This window comes from Acartia tonsa, chromosome 4 (assembly GCF_053477335.1).
Source record: "Acartia tonsa isolate MP-2025a chromosome 4, ASM5347733v1, whole genome shotgun sequence".
Classification (NCBI taxonomy): domain Eukaryota; kingdom Metazoa; phylum Arthropoda; class Copepoda; order Calanoida; family Acartiidae; genus Acartia; species Acartia tonsa.
The window spans coordinates 27884042-27903778 of NC_137263.1; the positions used below are offsets into that span (position 1 = coordinate 27884042).

The window sequence follows — 19737 nt, forward strand, 5'->3', positions numbered from 1 at the left end:
CACTTTTTAAAAATATTCCTTTGACCACGTTCAGCAAAACTGCTGTATTTTGCCTAAAATTTTATAGTATATAAAAAAATCTGTTGTATGGCAACTTTTGAATGGTAATGGTTTGGGACATTTAACTCAAAATTGAGGAAATTTAAAAAATGACCAAAAATCCTACTGTGCCCCCCCCCCCTTGGACGACTATGGGTGGGGGGTGGGGGGGGTTCAACGCCACCTTCCCGCCCATCCTCCTACCGTTAGGGGTTAATATTACAGATTGAGGGTATTAATTGTTCAGTAAATTATTTTCATTTAATAGTTACTTAATTTTTAAGTTTTGACCTTGATTTTATAAAAATAAAACCCCAGTTTATAAAGATTTTTTTGGCTACTTCAATATCTAATAAATTGGCCATATATCCGGCCAAAACATTATCCGGCCCAACCCTAATTTAAAGCAAAATGCAAAATTTCAGAGTTCAATTCCTATTTTAAAGTCCTAGAAAAAACACCTTTACGGAAAATCCGCTCAAACAATGACTTCCTTTGCCCCCTGACAACTAAATACTACCGCCGCAAAGGTAATAGTAGGGGGGATTGAGTGTAAAGGGGAAGAAAAAGGGAAGGCACAACGAAATCTATTTTAGGTTAGGTTAGGTTATAGGCTAGGGAGCCGAGCACTGTGGCTAGGCAGGCAAGGGGGCCTAGCGCTGTGGCTAGGCAGGCAAGGGGGCCGACAAAAAAAACTATTTTAGGTTGGGTTAGGTCATAGGCTAGGAAGACGAGCGCTGCTGCTAGGCAGGCTAGGGAGCCGAGCGCTCTGAAAAGAGTAGTTCGTTGTCTGGAGGGGGGGGGGGGGGGGGGGGCGGGATACTCAAATTTTCAAAATTGAAAAAAAAATTATGTGCTTGCCCTACTCTTTGCCTTTCTCCCTTGTCGTGTCTCTCATATATCATCTTGCGCTCCTTTGTACCCAAATTTCAAAATATAAAAAACACAGCGTAAGAGGAAATTACCGGGTTTTTTTACCCAACTGGCCCCTAGAAGGAAAGTGCCAAAATAAAATCTGTATTAGTTACTTAGTTCTGCTATGTGAAAAAAGTTTAAATGAAAAAATAAGCACGATATCATTAAAGATAAGCTCTGAACTCTGATTTTTTTGGAGGTTGGAGTTTATATCCCACTAGCCCCTAGAAGGAAAATTCCAAAATGAAATCTAAAATGGCAACTTAGTTCAGATGAGTAAATAAAGTTTCCATTAAAACTCAGCTTGATAAATTTAAAATAAATTTAAAGATAAGCTTAGTGCTTTTAGTGTTTTGGGGGTTGTTTTAACTCACTAGCCCCTAGTAGGAAAGTTCTAAAATTAAATTTTCAAGTTTTACAGGTAGATCCAATCATATAAGAGATTTAACAACAAGAATTAGTTGTTTAGTGTAAGCTCTCATAGCATGCAGTCGCATGCACAATGTGAAAGCTGAAGTGAACTAACTTGTGACTTAAGTAAGTAACTTCACACAAAAATCCAACTTTAGTTATATAAAAATATTTATTTTAAGACAAAACTTCTAGAATCTACATTTAAAATGGATTTAAGTGATAATATCTACAAACCCAAATTCAATGTCAACCAAGTTTCCAAGCCAATAACTACCCTTCATCTTCAAATTTTATAATCGTCATAAATTCAAATCGCTACTATGTCATCTCCGCCTTCACTTATAAAAATAAAATTCTTCAAATTTAAAATATTTTACCTAAAACGGCCACTTCTTCCCAAGAAAATAAATAATATTACATAGTCCATCTAACCTTCAAAAAATAATCTTCCATCTAATCTTCCACTACAACTTAATCTTCAAAAAATAATCTTCTATCTAATCTTCTAATACAACTTAATCTGCTAGATATTAGTTATAGAATTATACTTATATATATTCACTTCTGCAACATACATAACAAATTTGGCCTAGCATCAGAATGTTGCTAGCTAAGGTTGGGGGTTAGCATTTTTCTATTATGTAGGTCTCCCAAAAATAAGTCCTTAGATTTATACAATTTAATCTTCAACAAGGATGACAACATTTATAAGTAGCGAAGCTCAAAATTTATTGATAGACATCCGGAAAAATAATCTTTTGAGTATGTTAAAAGACATAGGTAAATGAAATAAATCAAGAAACCTTTTAAGAATGTATATTATCGTTTGAAGCATTAAGCTAAGAAGAAAAACGTGAAATCTGGAATCGATCTAGCACCCCAACCAATAGAAAGTCTTTAACAAACTTGGTGAAAATATGTATAATGTTGACTTAATAAATCTCTAAAAATTGCAGCTGTTTATCTTGAACAGGAGTCGAAAAAAATCATGAAAACTTTAAAACTAGGAATCGATCTAGCACCCCAACCAATTATCATATCTTTAAAAACTTAGAAATGTGTGGAATGTTGACTTAATTAATCCCTTAAAGAAGGTGTATCAACTTTTTTTTTATAGCTAGCCGGTTCTTTTAGTAAGTAGTAGATGTAAAATTTTTCATAGAATTTAGATATGCAATCGGTTTTTTTGTAGACCTCTTATTTTTTAAGTAATTTAAGTTTAAAAAAAAAAAAATGAAGTCGATTTTAAGGTACTAAAATGCAACAAAAAAAAGAAAGAAAATGGCCATTATGAACAAAAATAGTAAGATCTTTAATTTGACACCTTACTTTGTCAATTCTGTCAGGTAATTATTGAAAAAATCGATTTTTTTAACCCACGAGAATAAAAACTTTGAACTTAATTTTATTATTTCACATATAAAAAAATATGGGTTCATATATACCTTTAGAATCAGAAAAATATTACGAATTCATTGTAAGCAAAATTGAAAAAAAAAGTTTACAACATAGTATATAAACTACAATAAAAGGAATTATATGAAAATATCATATTATATTGTACAGGCAACGTCTTAATTCTTGAATTGAGTATAAAAATGGGAAGGGGATAAAGAGGGGGTAAAAAAGGGAAGACGATAGTGTTGCCTGAACAAAAAATACAATTGGCCATTTGTTTAATTTTTAATTTTTTTCAATTTTGCTTACAATGGATTCGTAATATTTTTCTGATTCTAAAGGTATATATGAACCCATGTTTTTTATGTCTGTTTGAGAAAATATTTAGGTCTAAAGTTTTTATTAAACCGAGGTTAAAAAAATAGATTTTTTCAATAATTACTCAACAGAATTTTAAAAGTAAGGTGTCAAATTAAAGATCTTACTATTTTTGTTCTTACTGGCCATTTTCTTCTTTTATTTTGTTGCGTTTTAGTACCTTAAAACCGACTTAATTATTTTTTTAAAAAACTTAAATTACTTAAAAAATAAGAGGTCTACAAAAAAACCGATTGCATATCTGAATTCTATGAAAAATTTTACATCTACTACTTACTAAAAGAACCGGCTAGCTATAAAAAAAAAGTTGATACACCTTCTTTCCAACAGTTTATCTTGAACAGGAGTTGAGATAATCATGAAAACTTGAAAAACTAGGAATCGATCTAGCACCCCAATCAATATACAAATCATAATGAAACTTAGTAAAAATATGTTGGATGTGGATGCAAATTTCCTTAATCCCTGAAAATTTCAGTTGTTTGTCTTGAGAAGGAGTCGAGAAAATTAAAAAAACAAAAAGTCTAGGAATCGATCTAGCACCCCAATTAACATACAGAACAATGTATAGATTAGATGTGCATATGTCATAGGAATCTTCACTAAAAATTTCAGCTGTCTATCTTTAATAGAAGCTGAGAAAATCACGTTTCCCCCACTTTGTCTCAGACAGTTGGACGGACGGACAGATGATCAGACGGACGGACGGACGGACATTTCCAATTATAGAGTAGCTTCGCTACTAAAAATAATCTCCCATCTAATCTTCTAATACAACTTAATGCCAGACAAATGCCAGACATCTATAATACAAAGTAGCTTGATGTCTGTCCGTCTGTCTGTCTGTCTGTCCGTCTGAAGCTTAAGATCTCAGTAACCACTGAACTGATTGGGCTCTACTCTTCAGTGATTATACCTACTGGTCCTGTGGTGGTTTTATGCTATTTTCCTTGGGGGTGGGACACCCCCAACCCCCCCAAAAACTAAAAAAAAACCACCCTCCCAAATTTTTTTACATTTTTTGTAAAATCTCAGTAACTGCTGAACAAATTGGGGTCTACTCTTCTGGGAATATACTTACTGGTCCTCCGGTGGTTTTAGGTTATTTTTACCATTTCCAAATATTTTATTTTCTTTTATTTTTGTCAACAACCTGGGTTTAATTTTACTAAAGAGTAATTCGGTAAAGAATAACTTTTTTGAAGGGTTGACTTTCCATTACCTCATGGGGCGAAGCCCCTAGAGGCTAGGGGCGAAGTATAATACAAAGTAGCTTGATGTCTATCCCTCCGTCCGTCTGAAGCTTAAGATCTCGGTAACCACTGAACCGATCGGATTCTACTCTTCAGGGAATATACCTACTGGTCCTGTGGTGGTTTTAGGCTATTTTCTTTGGGGGTGGGACACCCCCAACCCCCCCAAAAAGAAAAAAATTCCTCCCCCATTTTTTTTTTGTAGGAGATATCCTTGGTCATTATTTTTTTTACGAATTTCACCTTAACTTTTTTTTATCATCTCTTGGGGCAAAGCCCCTAGAGGCTAGGGGCGAAGCCGCTAGTTAGTTAAAAAATTACACTAAGTTTTTGTGATTTATTCTATTTATGTTTTTTTAACATACTCAAAAGATTACTTTTTTTCCAGATGTCTATCAATAAATTTTGAGCTGGAATTTTTAGGAATTAATTAGGTCAACATTATATATATTTTCATAAAGTTTAATAAAGACTCGCTATTCATAGATTTTACGTTTTTCTTTTTAGCTAAATGCCTCAAAAGACATACATTTTTAAAGTTTTTGTGATTTATTCCATTTATGTTTTTTTTTAACATACTCAAAAGATTACTTTTTTCCTGATGTCTATCAATAAATTTTGAGCTTCGCTACTTATGGATGTTGTCATCCTTGTTGAACTTCATTATTTCTACAATTTTTTTATATATACAAACAAATTCCAATATAAACACATAATAACCACCATTTTTATCACATTGAATTTAATGCAGTTTAAATAACTGCAATCATCTCCAAGGATTTTTTACTCCCTTATCAGAAAACACAAACAGCGGCTTGGGTAAACCCTCAAACTTCACAGAATGGTCATAAATGAGGTGTCAAGTCGCAATTATTTACTTATGACTATATGTTCTTTCTTGTATTATGATTAATTATATCCAATTTTTTTTCTTCTATAATCCACTTACAAAAACGTTATCATATGTATAATAATTGAATTTGAAATATACACACACAGAATTAGGTTGATAACTATAAAAACAAGCCCAACCATCCACTGCAAAATTTGATACTGAATTTCATTTCAAATAAGTGTACAACCCCCCCCCCCCCCCCCTCCTTACCTGACAACCGCTCAAACTCAAAACTTTCAGAAACCCTCCACATCTTCTAGCAAGATTTTCTACAACATAGCTATCAATATCGACCTAAAATGATGAAAAATTAAGTAAATATAAATATAGAGGGGAAAAATGACACTTACAATAAGGCGAAAAAAGGAAGAAAACCAAGAAAAAAATTTCGTAATCAAAAAAATTTCGTAATCAATGCACAAATGGCACTTAGAATCCGAATTTTGTTATGAAACTTCGCCAAATTAGAGAGTTCTCAATCATCTTAGATAAACTTCTTATAAAAATTTCCCTTATATTTTCACGTGACACTTGTAATATTTCAAACATGTTAATATAAGTGTCAAGTGAAAATAAAGGCGAAATTTTTATGAAAAAAAAGTTTATCTCAGATGATTGAAAATTGTCTATAATGGCTAGAAAAGGCAAAAAAAATTCGGCGGGAAGCGGCGGTCCCCCCGCCGTTTCTTCACAGTTCCATATTGTTCACCACAATAGCAACTGCTGTGCAGAATTTTAGAGCTGTAACTCTTTTATGGGCTGAGATCATGCACGTTTTACTTTTGGTTTCAAAAAGTGGCACATCCGCCTCCCCCCTATGTATGTGATAAAATCATCCGATTAGCTTGATTTTTGGAATACTGATTCCTAGGACAACAAAGTACAATGTTATAAGCAAAGCATCTCTATAATCAAGTCCTAAAAATGTAAGTATGTCCTAAAACATTATCCTGTATTTAAGCAGTTTTTCAATTAAAATTTTGATTCGACATTTATAATTACGTTCTGATTTTTCAGTTCTGACACACTACAAGTATAAATGTTCGTTTGTCCTACCGTTTCAGAGCTTCGCTTTTATGGATGTTGTCATCCTTGTTTTTTGGTAAATTTCAGAGGTGAATTCTTAAAAAACTTTTGCCCCACTCAAATTTTCAAAATTGAAAATAAAGTGGAGAACGCCAAATATTTTGCATGGGTCAAGTTTTTGCATAAATCAACCATATTTTGGCTGGGGGTCAAAATGTTAACAAAATATTTCTAGGACGCGACACTGTAATGTACATCTAATTCTAAAATAAACTAACTTGAAACTGAAAAAAGTCTACACTTTGCCAATTTGATCCATCTAGAGCAAGATTGTTCCAGGATTTTGATACCTAAAAATTATATAGTTTTATTTGATACATATAAGTTTACTTTTTGGGGTGTCGACTGTCGATTGCCATATTTTGGCATATATTTTGTAGGTACCTAATTTTGACTCCTATTTATTTTTATCTCACAAGTTTTATCAACAAAATATAGATAATCTAGAGACATACTATCTAAATCAACAAATAGGATAAAAGTGGAGTTACATTCCAGACATGTCATAGGTTGAAACATTTTACAGATTTTCGTACGTAAGGGCGCAACTTTTTATTTAGTTAACATCATAAGTCAAAGCAAATAATAAGTGATTAATAGTTAAATTTTCCCCCTCGCTTCACGGGGTTTAAAATCCCACAAAAATGAACCTAACCGTAACTATCTCATAAACCATTTGATCATCAGAGCATATTTTTTAATCTAATCTATCAGAGACGTGATCTACAGTTTGATCGAGAAGCAACACCCCAGCCAACCCCCCAGCCCGAAGCTCTATAAAACCCATAAAAACCGATCTAACCTTAATGAACCATGCAGATATGTTGAAATTAAACTTTTATGGGTATAAATCTCTAAAACCATTTTGTAAGACTTGTTTAGACTTGAGCTGTCAGAGGCTGGAGCTATAGTTTAAAGGAAGCCTGCAAGAAATACACCGATATAACTGCTGAAAGACTGCCACTAGTAGACCCTAAAAATGTTCTAAATGTTTTTTTGGTGAATATTCTACGGTTATGTTTAATATCGTAACATCAATTTTTAAAAATAAGTTTCACCATGGTTTTCTATAAAAAAAAAACTTGGAAATGTTAATAATTTTTATGAAACATCATTAAATGTTTAGTTGAGTTCAAAGGTTCAAATAAAATAACACGCCAAAACATAATCAATTGCTGTAAGGGGGGGGGGGGGGGGGTGCGTAATGACATAAGTTCTGAACCGTGAGCAAAATGGTCTAAATATTTAGCTAGACCCTTCAAACTTAATATATAAGCCTACTCCTATATGTATTACATCTAAATGGCAAAAAAATCCAAAATTGGCCCGCAGGGGTTGAGTGCATTTTTCCCAATATATATGTTGTGATACATCAAAGTATAGGTTATTTAGGTCAAGGAACTCAAATTCAGAGCTAAAATAAGCATTAGACTAATCTGAAGCTAGCCCCAGCGGGCTAGGTTGGTGGCCCGCAGGGGTTAAGTGCATTTATTCCAATATATATCTTGTTATATATCAAAATATAGGTTTTTTAGGTCAAGAAACTCAAATTCTGAGCAAAAATTAGCATTAGACTAACCTGAAGCTAACCCCCCCGGGCTAGGTTGGTTTTCTGCAGAGCTTAAGAGCATTTACCTTACCTAACCTAGTACTTTACTTATATTTTTACAGTTTTTTTCTTGAATAAACTGTGTCTATTAATTAGGATTTTATTTAAGATGATCCAGCAAGTTGAGGACCGTTCCAATCAAGGCACTGCAAGTTGACCATTATCCAATGCTATGCCCCAACAAATCACAAAAGTGAAGAAGTAAAACAAGAGTTTTATGATCAACTGCAATCAATCAGAAACTCAGTACCCAAACATGACATGTGTCTAGTTCTTGGAGATATGAATGCTAAAGTAGGAACTGACAGGACTGGAGTGGAAAATGCAATGGGACACTTTGGCATAGGTACAAGAAATGAAAATGGAGAACTTTTACTTGAATTCTGTTTAAATAATGATATGGTCGTAGGAGGTACATTATTCCAACACAAAAACATTCACAAATATACCTGGACAACACCTGATGGACAAACAAGAAACATGATTGACCATATTATGATCAATAGAAAATGGGTCAAATCAATGCAAGACTGTAGGAGCTATAGAGGAGCCGACATATTCAGTGACCATGAACTAGTTGTCAGTAAGATTAAATTAAAGCTGAAGCGTACTGGCCATGATAAAAAGAGTGAGATTGGCAGACAATATGATTCTTCAAGATTAAAGGACCCAGTGATAAAGAATGAATTTGTCTTAAAACTCAGAAATAGATTTCAAGTCTTAGAGGACCTAAATGACGAGACTGAGATCACTTGGACTTCAATTAAAGAAAACTTTCAATCTACTGCTAAGGAAATCCTAGGACACAAGAAACCAGAGAAAAAGGACTGGATCTCTGAAGAAACATGGAACAAAATAGAAGAGAGAAAGAATCTTAAAAACAAAATTCATAATGCTCAACATTTGGCTGACATGGGCAATTTAAGAGCTGAATATACTGCTAAAGACAAAGAAGTCAAAAAGCGCACAAGGAAAGACAAGAGAGATTACATTGACAATCTGGCTGAAAAGGCCCAGAGAGCAGCTGACTTCGGTAACATGAAAACAGTATACAACATAACCAAGCAATTAAGTGGCAAATATAACAAAAAGAGTGGTGAAACTATCAAGGCTAAAGATGGTAAATTACTCACTACAGAAAAAGAAGTTGCTGAAAGGTGGAAATCGCATTTTGAAGAAGTGTTGAACAGACCTGAACCTGAAATTACTGCTGAACCAGAACCAGGACATGAAATAGACATAGACACAAGACCACCAACTATTCAAGAAGTTAAAGCTGCTATACATAGTCTAAAGAACGACAAAGCACCTGGACCTGACTTGATAACTGCTGAAATGCTTAAGGCAGACATAGATCTTTCTGCTAGGACTCTGACTGATCTCTTTGATAAAATTTGGAGACAAGAAAAGATACCAACTGACTGGTCTAAAGGTATAATCATAAAACTACCTAAGAAGGGAGATTTGAACAATTGTGATAATTGGAGAGGAATTATGCTGCTTTCTATCCCAAGCAAGGTCCTATGTAAAGTTATTTTAAACAGAATTGATGAGAAAATTGACAATAAACTAAGAGAAGAACAAGCTGGGTTCCGTGCTGGAAGAGGCTGTGTTGACCAAATTTTCACCCTTAGGACAGTTATTGAACAATGTGTTGAATTTAACAAGCCACTCCATGTAAATTTTGTTGATTTCTCTAAGGCCTTTGACTCCATACACAGACAAACACTCTGGAAAATACTAAGAAGTTATGGTATACCTGAAAAGATGATAATTATGATAACTAAATTTTATGACAACTTCCAAGCCTGTGTTTCAGTTGGAAACAATAAGACATCTGATTTCTTTAAAATAAGCACTGGAGTTAGACAGGGATGCATTTTATCACCTATTCTATTTATATTGGTCATTGACTGGGTGATGAAGAAAACCACAGAGGACAAAAAACGTGGTCTCCAGCTGGGCATACTAGGACACCTAGAAGATCTGGACTTTGCTGATGATCTGGCACTGATTTCAGAAACAATTAAACATCTACAAGCTAAGACAGATAGACTAGTCAAATACGCAGGACAAGTCGGGCTCTTTGTTAATGTCAAGAAGACTGAAATTATGAATATACCTACAAACCCTGATCAAACTATAACAATAAATGGTGAACAATTGAAACAAAGCAACAAATTCACCTATTTGGGGAGTGTTATCAGCAGTGAAAATGGCTCAAAAGCTGATATTAAAACCAGGATTGATAAGGCTAGGGTTGCTTTCAACAGTCTACACAACGTTTGGAATTCAAAGAAACTTGCTCTGAAAACAAAAATCAGACTTTACAACAGTAATGTAAAATCAGTTCTTCTTTATGGAGCTGAATGCTGGAGAACTGTGAAAACTGAAACAAATCAACTTAATGCATTTCACAATAGCTGCCTAAGAAGAATTTGCAAAATATTCTGGCCAAACAAAATATCAAACATTGAGCTGTATGCTAAGACCAAGTGCAATAGTATTGAAGCAGAAGTGAAATTTAAAAGACTAAGATGGCTAGGACATGTGCTCAGAATGGAACAAAATAGGTTTCCAAAAAAGTGCTTAAAATGGAACCCCACCACTGGTAAACGTAAACGGGGACAACCAAAAATGACCTGGAGGCGGAGCACTGAAAAGGACCTCTTTAATTTGAAATTAACATGGGGAGAAGCTGAAGCACTTGCCACAAAAAGGAATTCATGGAGGAGCAGGGTGGCCGTATTCTCTGGACTCCACAGTCCAAAAGAGAGACGCGACTGAACTGAACTGAATTAATTAGGATTTTATTTAAGATGATCCAGCAAGTCGAGGACCGACCCCAGCGGGCTAGGTGGGTGGCCCGCAGGGGTTAGGTTCATTTTACCCATCATACATACATACAAATTATAAGTTTTTTAGGTCAGTTAACTCAAATTCAGAGCTAGAATTAGCATAAGACTAATCTGAAGCTAGCTCCAGCGGGCTAGGTTGGTGGCCCGCAGGGGTTAAATGCATTATTGTCCATTATATATCTTGTTATATATAAAAATATAGGTTTTTAAGGTCAAGAAACTCAAATTCAGGGCTACAATTGGAATAAGACTTACCTGAAGCTAACCCCTGCTGGTTAGGTAGATTTTCCGCAGGGCTTATGTGCATTTTACCTAACCTAACCTAGAAACTTACTTATTCTTTTTGTTATTTCCTTGAATAAACTGTGTCTATTAATGAGGACATTATTTTAGATAAGCAAGTTGGGGACCAATCCCAGCGGGCTATGTGGGTGGCCCACAAGGGTGTAGTGCACTTTTCTGTGTATCTAAGTAAAACCTAGCCCGCAGGAGCTAGCTTCAGATTAGTCTGATTCTATTATTAGCTCTAAATTTGAATTTCTGGACCTAAAAAACCTATAATTTTATGTATGACAACACATACTTTGGCTCAATTCCAGCTGAGTATCCACGTGGATATTCAGCTACTATTGGGGTAATTTTTGGATACTCAGCTACCATTGGGAAAATGTGTGGATATTCAACTACCATTGGGGGGGGGGGGGGGGGGGGGAAGTTTTTAAACGTTTATTGTGGTTAGCTTTTTTGTTAATTTATACATGTTAGAATTGTCCTATCGATTTAATACAAAAGGTACTATTTAGGAAGCGTAGCAACTCTATAATAGAAAGTCCGTAGGTCAATTTTAAACATGTTGCTTTTTAACCTTTTTCATATAATGTATAAATGAAAGCAAAGTTTTTCTACATTTCTAGGAAATTATATCAACTCTATAAAATCGTGGCTTTAGAAATTTTTGGTCCAAAAAAAATATTGGATTATAAGCCCTGTAGATTGATCATTTTAAAAAATAAGGGTCTGTGCGTCTGTCCGTCCGTCGATTTCAAACTTGGCTTTATGATTCCTGTAAAGCAGATTATAAAGAACGTAATTACCAACAAACAAATTGATTATTGTATGCCCAACTACGCTTTTAATGATTTTGTCATCCTTGTTTTAACGTGCAAGGTGCAATAAGTGGGTGGAGATTTTTCGGATTCTTTGAACAACTTAAATTATAGACAAAAACATACGTAGATTAATTTATATCTAAATGGTGTTTACTATTTATAAGTTTAAGGATATATAATTTATGGAATACTGATTCTTATTACGATAAGGTACAATAATCAAGTCCCAAAAATGTCAGTATGTCCTTAAACAGTAGCATATACTTAAGCAAATTTGCAACAAATTTACTATAATTAAAATAATTTTATATAGACTTATGCATTATTATCCTGTTAATGTTAGTTTGTCCTTTCATTTCAGAGCTTCGCTTCTATGGATTTTCAATATTTGGTTCCTTTATCTGTATTAAAGTTAAATGATAAGTGTGAATTGCTTGCATTAATGTGCTTTATTGTCATGGGAATCAGCATTATGAAAGGATATAATGGAAATACCAATAGGAAACTATTGTGGATATTCAACTACCATAGGGGAAAAGTGTGGATATTCAACTACTCTTGGGAAATATGCGTGGATACTCAGCTACTATTGGGGAATTTGTGGATACTCAGCTGGTATTGAGCCCATACTTTTTAAAAATGCACTTAACCCCTGCGGGCCACCCACCTAGCCTGCTGGGGTCGGTCCCCGACTTGCTTGATTATCTTAAATAATGTTCTCATAAATAGACACAGGTTATTCTAGAAAAAAAACCTAAAAAACAAGTAAGGTTCTAGGTTGGGTTAGGTAAAATGCACTTAAGACTTGCAGGCAACCCACCTAGCCCGCTGGGGCTAGCTTCAGATTAGTCTGATGCTTTAATTAGCTCTAAATTTGAGTTTCTTGACCTATAAAACCTATAATTTGATGTTTAATAACACATACTTAAAAAAAAATGCATTTACCCCTGCGGGCCACCCACCTAGCCCACTGAGGTCAGTCTTCGACTTGCTGGATCATCTAAAATAAGGTCCTCATGAATGGACAGGTAAAATGCACTTAAGCCCTGTGGGCCACCCACCACCAGCCTAGTCCTCATTAATACACAGTTTATTCAAGAAAAAAACCTGTGAAAATATAAGTAAGTTTCTAGGTTAGGTTAGGTAAATGCTCTTAAGCCGTGTGGAGGATTAGCTTCAGGTTAGTCCAATGCTAATTTTCGCTCAGAATTTGAGTTTCTTGACCTAAAAAATCTATATTTTGATATATAACAAGATATATATTGGAAAAAATGCACTTAACCCCTGCGGGCCACCAACCTAGCCCGCTGGGGCTAGCTTCAGATTAGTCTATTGATTATTTTAGCTCTGAATTTGAGTTCCTTGGCCTAAAAAACCTATAATTTTATGTATAACAACATATATATTGGGAAAAATGCACTTAACCCCTGCGGGCAACCAACCTAGCCCGCTGGGGCTAGCTTCAGATTAGTCTATTGCTTATTTTAGCTCTGAATTTGAGTTCTTTGACTTAAAAAAACCTATAATTTGATGTATCACCACATATATATTGGGGAAAATGCACTTGACCCCTGCGGGCCCCCTGGGGTCGGTCCCCAACTTGCTGAATTATCTTAAATAATGTCCATATGAATAGGCACAGTGTATTTAAGTTAAAACCTTAAAACCCTAAGAAAAAACAATTTAGGGCAAGTTTCCACATCAAAATAGACCAAAATAAGCCTAAAAACCCCATTTCCGCAGGGTTTTTCTTACCTAACCTAACCTTAAAATAAAAATTTTTGAATTTTTTTGCCATTTAGATGTAATACCTATAGGATAGGCTTATATACCAAGTTTGAAGGGTCTAGCTAAATATTTAGACCATTTTGCTCACGGTTCAGAACTTATGTCATTACGCCCCCCCCCCCTTACGAAAGTAAATATTAAACTGTTAATAATATTACAGATTATCATTCCTTTTTCTAAATTAACATTTTTCAGCAGTTTGAACTCAACAAAACATTTACTGATGTATTGTTAAATACATAACATTTCAAATTTTTTTCATATACAACCATGGAGAAGCTTATTAGTTTAAATTGACATGACAATATTAAACACAACCCTAGTATATATCACTGCTGGAAGGTGCTTAGTATCTCTTGCTCTCGTTTGTGCATACTCCTCTTTGAAGCCTTCAGCTTTAATAAAAACAAGGATGACAACATCCATTAAAAGCGAAGCTCTAAAATTATGGATACACATCTGGAAAAAGTTATCAATAGAGTATGTCATAAAAAAAACTTTTTTAAAATAAATCACGAAACCTTTTAAAATGTATAATGGTCTTTAAAATTAAGCTTATAAGAAAAACGTTAAAATCTAGGAATCGCTCTAGTACCCCAACACTTATAGAAAATGAAAATTCAGGGCAAAATTTCATCAAATGATTACCATTTATTGCAGAATGTTGGAATGTAATGATATTTTATCATTAAAATTGGAAGATTTAAGATTTTAATCATTAAAATTGGAAGATTTTCATGCAATTATATCATTACATTGAAACAAAAAAAATAATTTTCTGCTTATTCTCATAATTGTGTCAATTAATTAATTAATTTATTTGATAAATACAGATATAATGTTACACCATTTGCAGCTTCAGACCTTCTAGCATTACGATTTTTTTAATGTCTTTTGTAGCAACGGCTAGTTGGTCTTTTGTAGCAACGCCAGTTTTTGGCCAATTTTGGAATCCGAATCCGGAATCCGTTATTTAATAGCGGATTCGGATTCTTAATTTTTAAGCTAAAATTAGCGTCTTGAGTTTTTTTGGTCCGAATATATTCATTTTTTAACAGTCATTTTGGCAGCTGTAGGGTCTAGAAATAGAAAAAAAACTACTGTGAAAATATGAAAAAGCGCAGCTTTAGATTCTGCCCAGTACCCGGTAAAATTGAATCCCTAAATTTTTTTAAAAGGCTTTTAAAATATTGCTAGAATCCGGAATCCGTCATAATAAGAATCCGGAATCTGCGGAGAATCCGTTTTATTTTTGGACGGATTCTTGTAAGAATCCGAATCTGGTCCAAAAATTAGACGGATTGCCATCCCTAAAAAAATATGTAGACTGTGAATTTGTTTAAAACCTGAAAATAACAGTCGTCTGTCTTGAAAAGAAGTCGAGAAAATTAGAAAACATAAAAATCTAAGAATCGATCTAGCACCCCCAATTAACAGACAGATGGACAAAACAATGTATAGATTAGATGAACATATATCATAGGAATCTTTAAAATCTATTTTATTGGTTTTTATTTGTCAAGAACATAAAATCAAAAACAAATTACTACATACCTAGGCAAAATATAAAATTTAAATTCATTTTCAATTAATAACATTCAGGTTTCTTTAAATTGCTCTAGTTCACGTATATTTAATCATTTTTTGAATAGGTCTCCAGGTTCAGGTGCTGCAGGCTAGAAGGTCGTTTCTGGACAGGTTAAAAATTTTGTTTGAAGAGTTAGAGAGCAATTTATAAAACAAAATATGCTTCTTTTTGAATGTTATTTGCAGAAAAATTAAAAATCAGCCTCCAGGTTCAGTTGCTGCAGGCCTCCAGGTACACTCTGGACAGGTAAAAATTAAAACTTCTTATTTAAAGAGTTAGAGGTACACTTATAAAAAACAAAATATGCATCTTTTTGGATGTTATCATCATATTTGCAGAGAAATTTAAAATTGGCCTCCAGGTTCAGGTGCTGCAGGCCTCCAGGTACACTCTGGACGGTAAAACTTAAAATTTCTTATTTAAAGAGTTAGAGGTACACTTATAAAACAAAATACCTATGCTTCTTTTGGGATGTTATCATCATATTTGCAGAAAAATTTAAAATCGGCCTCCAGGTTCAGGTGCTGCAGGCATCCAGGTACACTCTGGACAGGTAAAAAATAAAATTTCTTATTTAAAGAGTTAGAGGTACACTTATAAAACAAAATATGCATCTTTTTAGATGTCATCATCATATTTGCAGAGAAATTTAAAATCGGCCTCCAGGTTCAGGTGCTGCAGGCCTCCAGGTACACTCTGGACAGGTGAAAATTCAAATTTCTTATTTGAAGAGTTAGAGGTATTTAACCAAATATGCATCTTTCTGGATGTTATTACCATATTTGAAGAAAAAATGACAAACGGCCTCCAGGTCCACTCTGGACAGGTAAAAATTAACATTCTTATTTGAAGATTTAGATGTACACTTATTAAACCAAATATGCATCTTTTTGGATGTTATTACCATATATAATTAAAATCGGACCCCAGTTTCAGGTGCTGCAGGCCTCCAGGTACACTCTGGAAAGGTAAAAATTAAAAATCAAAAAGTATAAAAAAATATTATAACTACCTGTCCAGAGTTGACCTGGAGGCCTCCAGTACCTGAGGCCTATTGTCAATTTATCTTGAAATATGATAATAACATCCAAAAACACGCACATTTGGATTAATTAGTGGACCTGGAGGCCTGCAGCACCTGAAACTGGAGTCTGATTTGAATTTTTTTCTGCAAATATGATAATAACATCCAAAACGATGGATATTTGTTTTAGTAAGTGTACCTGTTACTCTTCAAATAAAGTTTTTAATTTTTACCTGTCCAGAATGAGCTGGAGGCCTGCAGCACCTGAACCTGGAAGCCAATTGTCAATGTATCTTTAAATATAATAATAACATCCAAAAACACGCACATTTAGTTTAATAAGTGTACCTCTAACTCTTTAAATAAGAAGTTATAATTTTTACCTGTTCAGAGTGGACCTGAAGGCCTGCAGCACCTGAAACTGGAGTCCGATTTTAAATTAACTGCAAATATGATGAATGATGATAAATACAAAAAGATGCATATTTGGTTTGGTTTAATACATGTACCTGTAACTCTTCTAATAAAAGTATTAATTTTTACCTGTCCAGAGTAAACCTGGAGGCCTGCAGCACCTGAACCTGGAGGCCAATTGTCATTTTTACTTAAAATATGATAATAACATCCAGAAAGATGCATATTTGGTTTAATAAGTGTACCTCTAACTCTTCAAATTAGAAATTTTTATTTGATGATAAAATACAAAAAGATGCATATTTGGTTTAATACATGTACCTGTAACTCTTCTAATAAAAGTATTAATTTTTACCTGTCGTCCAGAGTGGACCTGGAGGCCTGCAGCACCTGAACCTTGAGGCCGATTTTAAATTTTTCTTCAAATATGTAAATAACATCCAAAAGGATGCATATTTGTTTTATTAAGTGTACCTCTAACTCTTCAAATAAATTTTTTTAATTTTTACCTGTCCAGAGTGTACCTGGATGCCTGCAGCACCTTAACCTGGAGGCCGATATTAAATTTTTCTTCAAATATGGTAATGACATCCAAAAAGATGCATATTTGCTTTCTTAAGTGCACCTCTAACTCTTCAAATAAAAATTTTTAATTTATACCTGTCCAGAGTGTACCTGGATGCCTGCAGCACCTTAACCTGGAGGCTGATCTTAAATTTTTCTGCCAATATGGTAATAACATTCAAAAAGAAGCATATTTTGTTTTATAAGTGTACCTCTAACACTTCAAATAATTTTTTTTAATTTTTACCTGTACAGAGTGGACCTGGAGGCCTGCAGCACCTGAACCTGGAGGCCGATTTAAATTTTTTCTGCAGATATGTTTATAACATTGAAAAAGAAGCATATTTTGTTTTATAAGTTGCTCTGTAACTCTTCAAACAAATTTTTTAAAATTTTTTACCTGTCCAGAAACGACCTTCCAGTCTGCAGCACCTGAACCTGGATACCTATTAAAAAAATGATTAAATATACTACCCAAAAGTTAACTTTTTTCCCAAATAACCTATGGTCCCAAATCAATACCTAGCCCACAACACACTGTTTACGCGAAAGTGGCAAAAGTTACCCCCCCCCCCCCTTATTGTTTTCTCTCAGAGAGTGCAATGGCATCTTTTCATTAATACATGATCTAAGGGGGGGGGGGGGCCCCAGGGGGGGATATATATATCATGCATAATATTCATTACTACAAAGTACATATTGCCTTTTATGTGTTTTAAGAAGCATTAGTCATAGTTTAAATGCTAAAATTAAAATACCTCACCTCTTTCCCTTTTTATTATACAAAATTACCCCCCCCCCCACTCGTTCCTTACCTCCACTGCAAGAAAAAAATCATCTTTTGTTTTTAATAAACAGTATAGAATTTATGCTCATTAAAGCATCATGTATTTTTATTTATCTAACTGAAGATTGTTCTTGACATGAAACACTGTGTATTGGACTTATCAAATAAAAATAACATGTTTAATTAAACTGTGTTGATCACTCTATGAGATAACTTAAAGTAAGGTTAGGTCATATTTTAGGATTTTTATAGAACCCTGCAAGGCTAGGGGAGAAGGGGCTGGGGGGTTGCTTTTGGTTAAACTATAATTCATGCTTATGATAGCTTAAAGCTTATAAAATTGCTCTGATGATCAAATGGTTCATGAGATAGTTAAGGTTAAGTTCATTTTTTTAGGGGTTTTTGAGCCCCCGTAGAGCTAGTAAAGGGTGGCAAGGAGGTAACTTCTAAATTAAAAGTTAGTTTATACCCATAAAATCTTCAAATATCTGCATGTTTCATTAAGTGGTTTAAAAGATAACCAAGGTTGCAACCTCATCATTATCAAGTATGGAAAATTATGGATGGTACAACTATTACAAAAAACGGCTCTTAGTATAGTTAGTACATAAGGGTATAAATTTACTAAACCTCCTCAAAATAGTGTACACTAATAAATAAGAAAAAAGCAGACCGATTAATATAAACAAACACAGATTTGGGATCTACTGCAGTTCATGGTAAAATATTGCTGGTAACGAATGCTTCCTGTTTCCTGGCAATATTGGAAGCTTCCTGGATCTAGCATAACAAGAAATAATTCTGGAGCTACCAATGTTTAACTTTTCTGGTTGCTGGCAATTTATGCATATTTCTGGCCACTGGCATGTTTGAAATATTCCTGTTAAAAAGCAATATTTCCCTTTTTAATTCCCATTTCCCTTTTATTACGCTTACCCCACAATTAGAGGTGGCTTTTTTGGCATGTTTGTCTGATGTGGTGGGGGGTGGGAGGGTAGTGGTGTTTCTCTGTACTAATTGGGGGAGTTAGGATAAGGTATAAATTTTGCTCCGTTCTACAACAATTCATAGTAAATTAAAAACCTTAAACTGATCAAATGTAAATAATGAATTAGAGAGAGAGAGAGGGGGGGGGGGGTGAGACAAGACAAATATGATAAATATTCCGTATTTCTGATTTTTATCTACAGTTAATAATACAACGTTTACGTAGGCGTAAAAAGTAACAATATAAAAGTAGTCAGGAAAAACTTTAAGGGTAATAGGTCCTGGGAAGGTTTTTAATTATTTTAGTTTGATTTGGAAGTCTAAAAAGGGGATGAAATAGAATTATTTGAAATAAAAATCTCCCGCCATAATCTAATTACCTTCATGGTTTCACTCAAATCAATATCTACCATAAGAGTAAAGCTTTTCTTATCATGGTCTGTATGTCAGTTACGCTACTAGAATTGTTGGAGTTATTCTCTTAAATTTTTTTTTTCAATTTTGAAATATTGGTCCCCCCCCCCTAACTAAACCATCAAACCTGGCCGCGGCACTTTTTTATAATTAGGTTATTTTAGGTTACAGGGGCTAGTATTAAGTTTTGCATTCTATAGGCGTTCAAATTGTTGGT

The 19737-nt window shown here is 34.1% G+C and overlaps 1 protein-coding gene across 2 annotated transcripts in view; it reads right to left on the reverse strand.

Moving 5' to 3' along the window:
* LOC145318067 (F-box/LRR-repeat protein 20) overlaps positions 1–19737 on the reverse strand; it is a 94188-nt gene that overhangs the window by 46284 nt on the left and 28167 nt on the right. For both annotated transcript variants that reach the window (XM_080159399.1, XM_080159398.1), the window contains exons 3-4: positions 6597–6668; positions 5503–5586 (exon numbers count right to left, since the gene is read on the reverse strand). In XM_080159399.1, coding sequence (XP_080015525.1) covers positions 5503–5586; positions 6597–6668 — 156 coding nt within the window. The remainder of the gene's footprint in view (positions 1–5502; positions 5587–6596; positions 6669–19737) is intronic.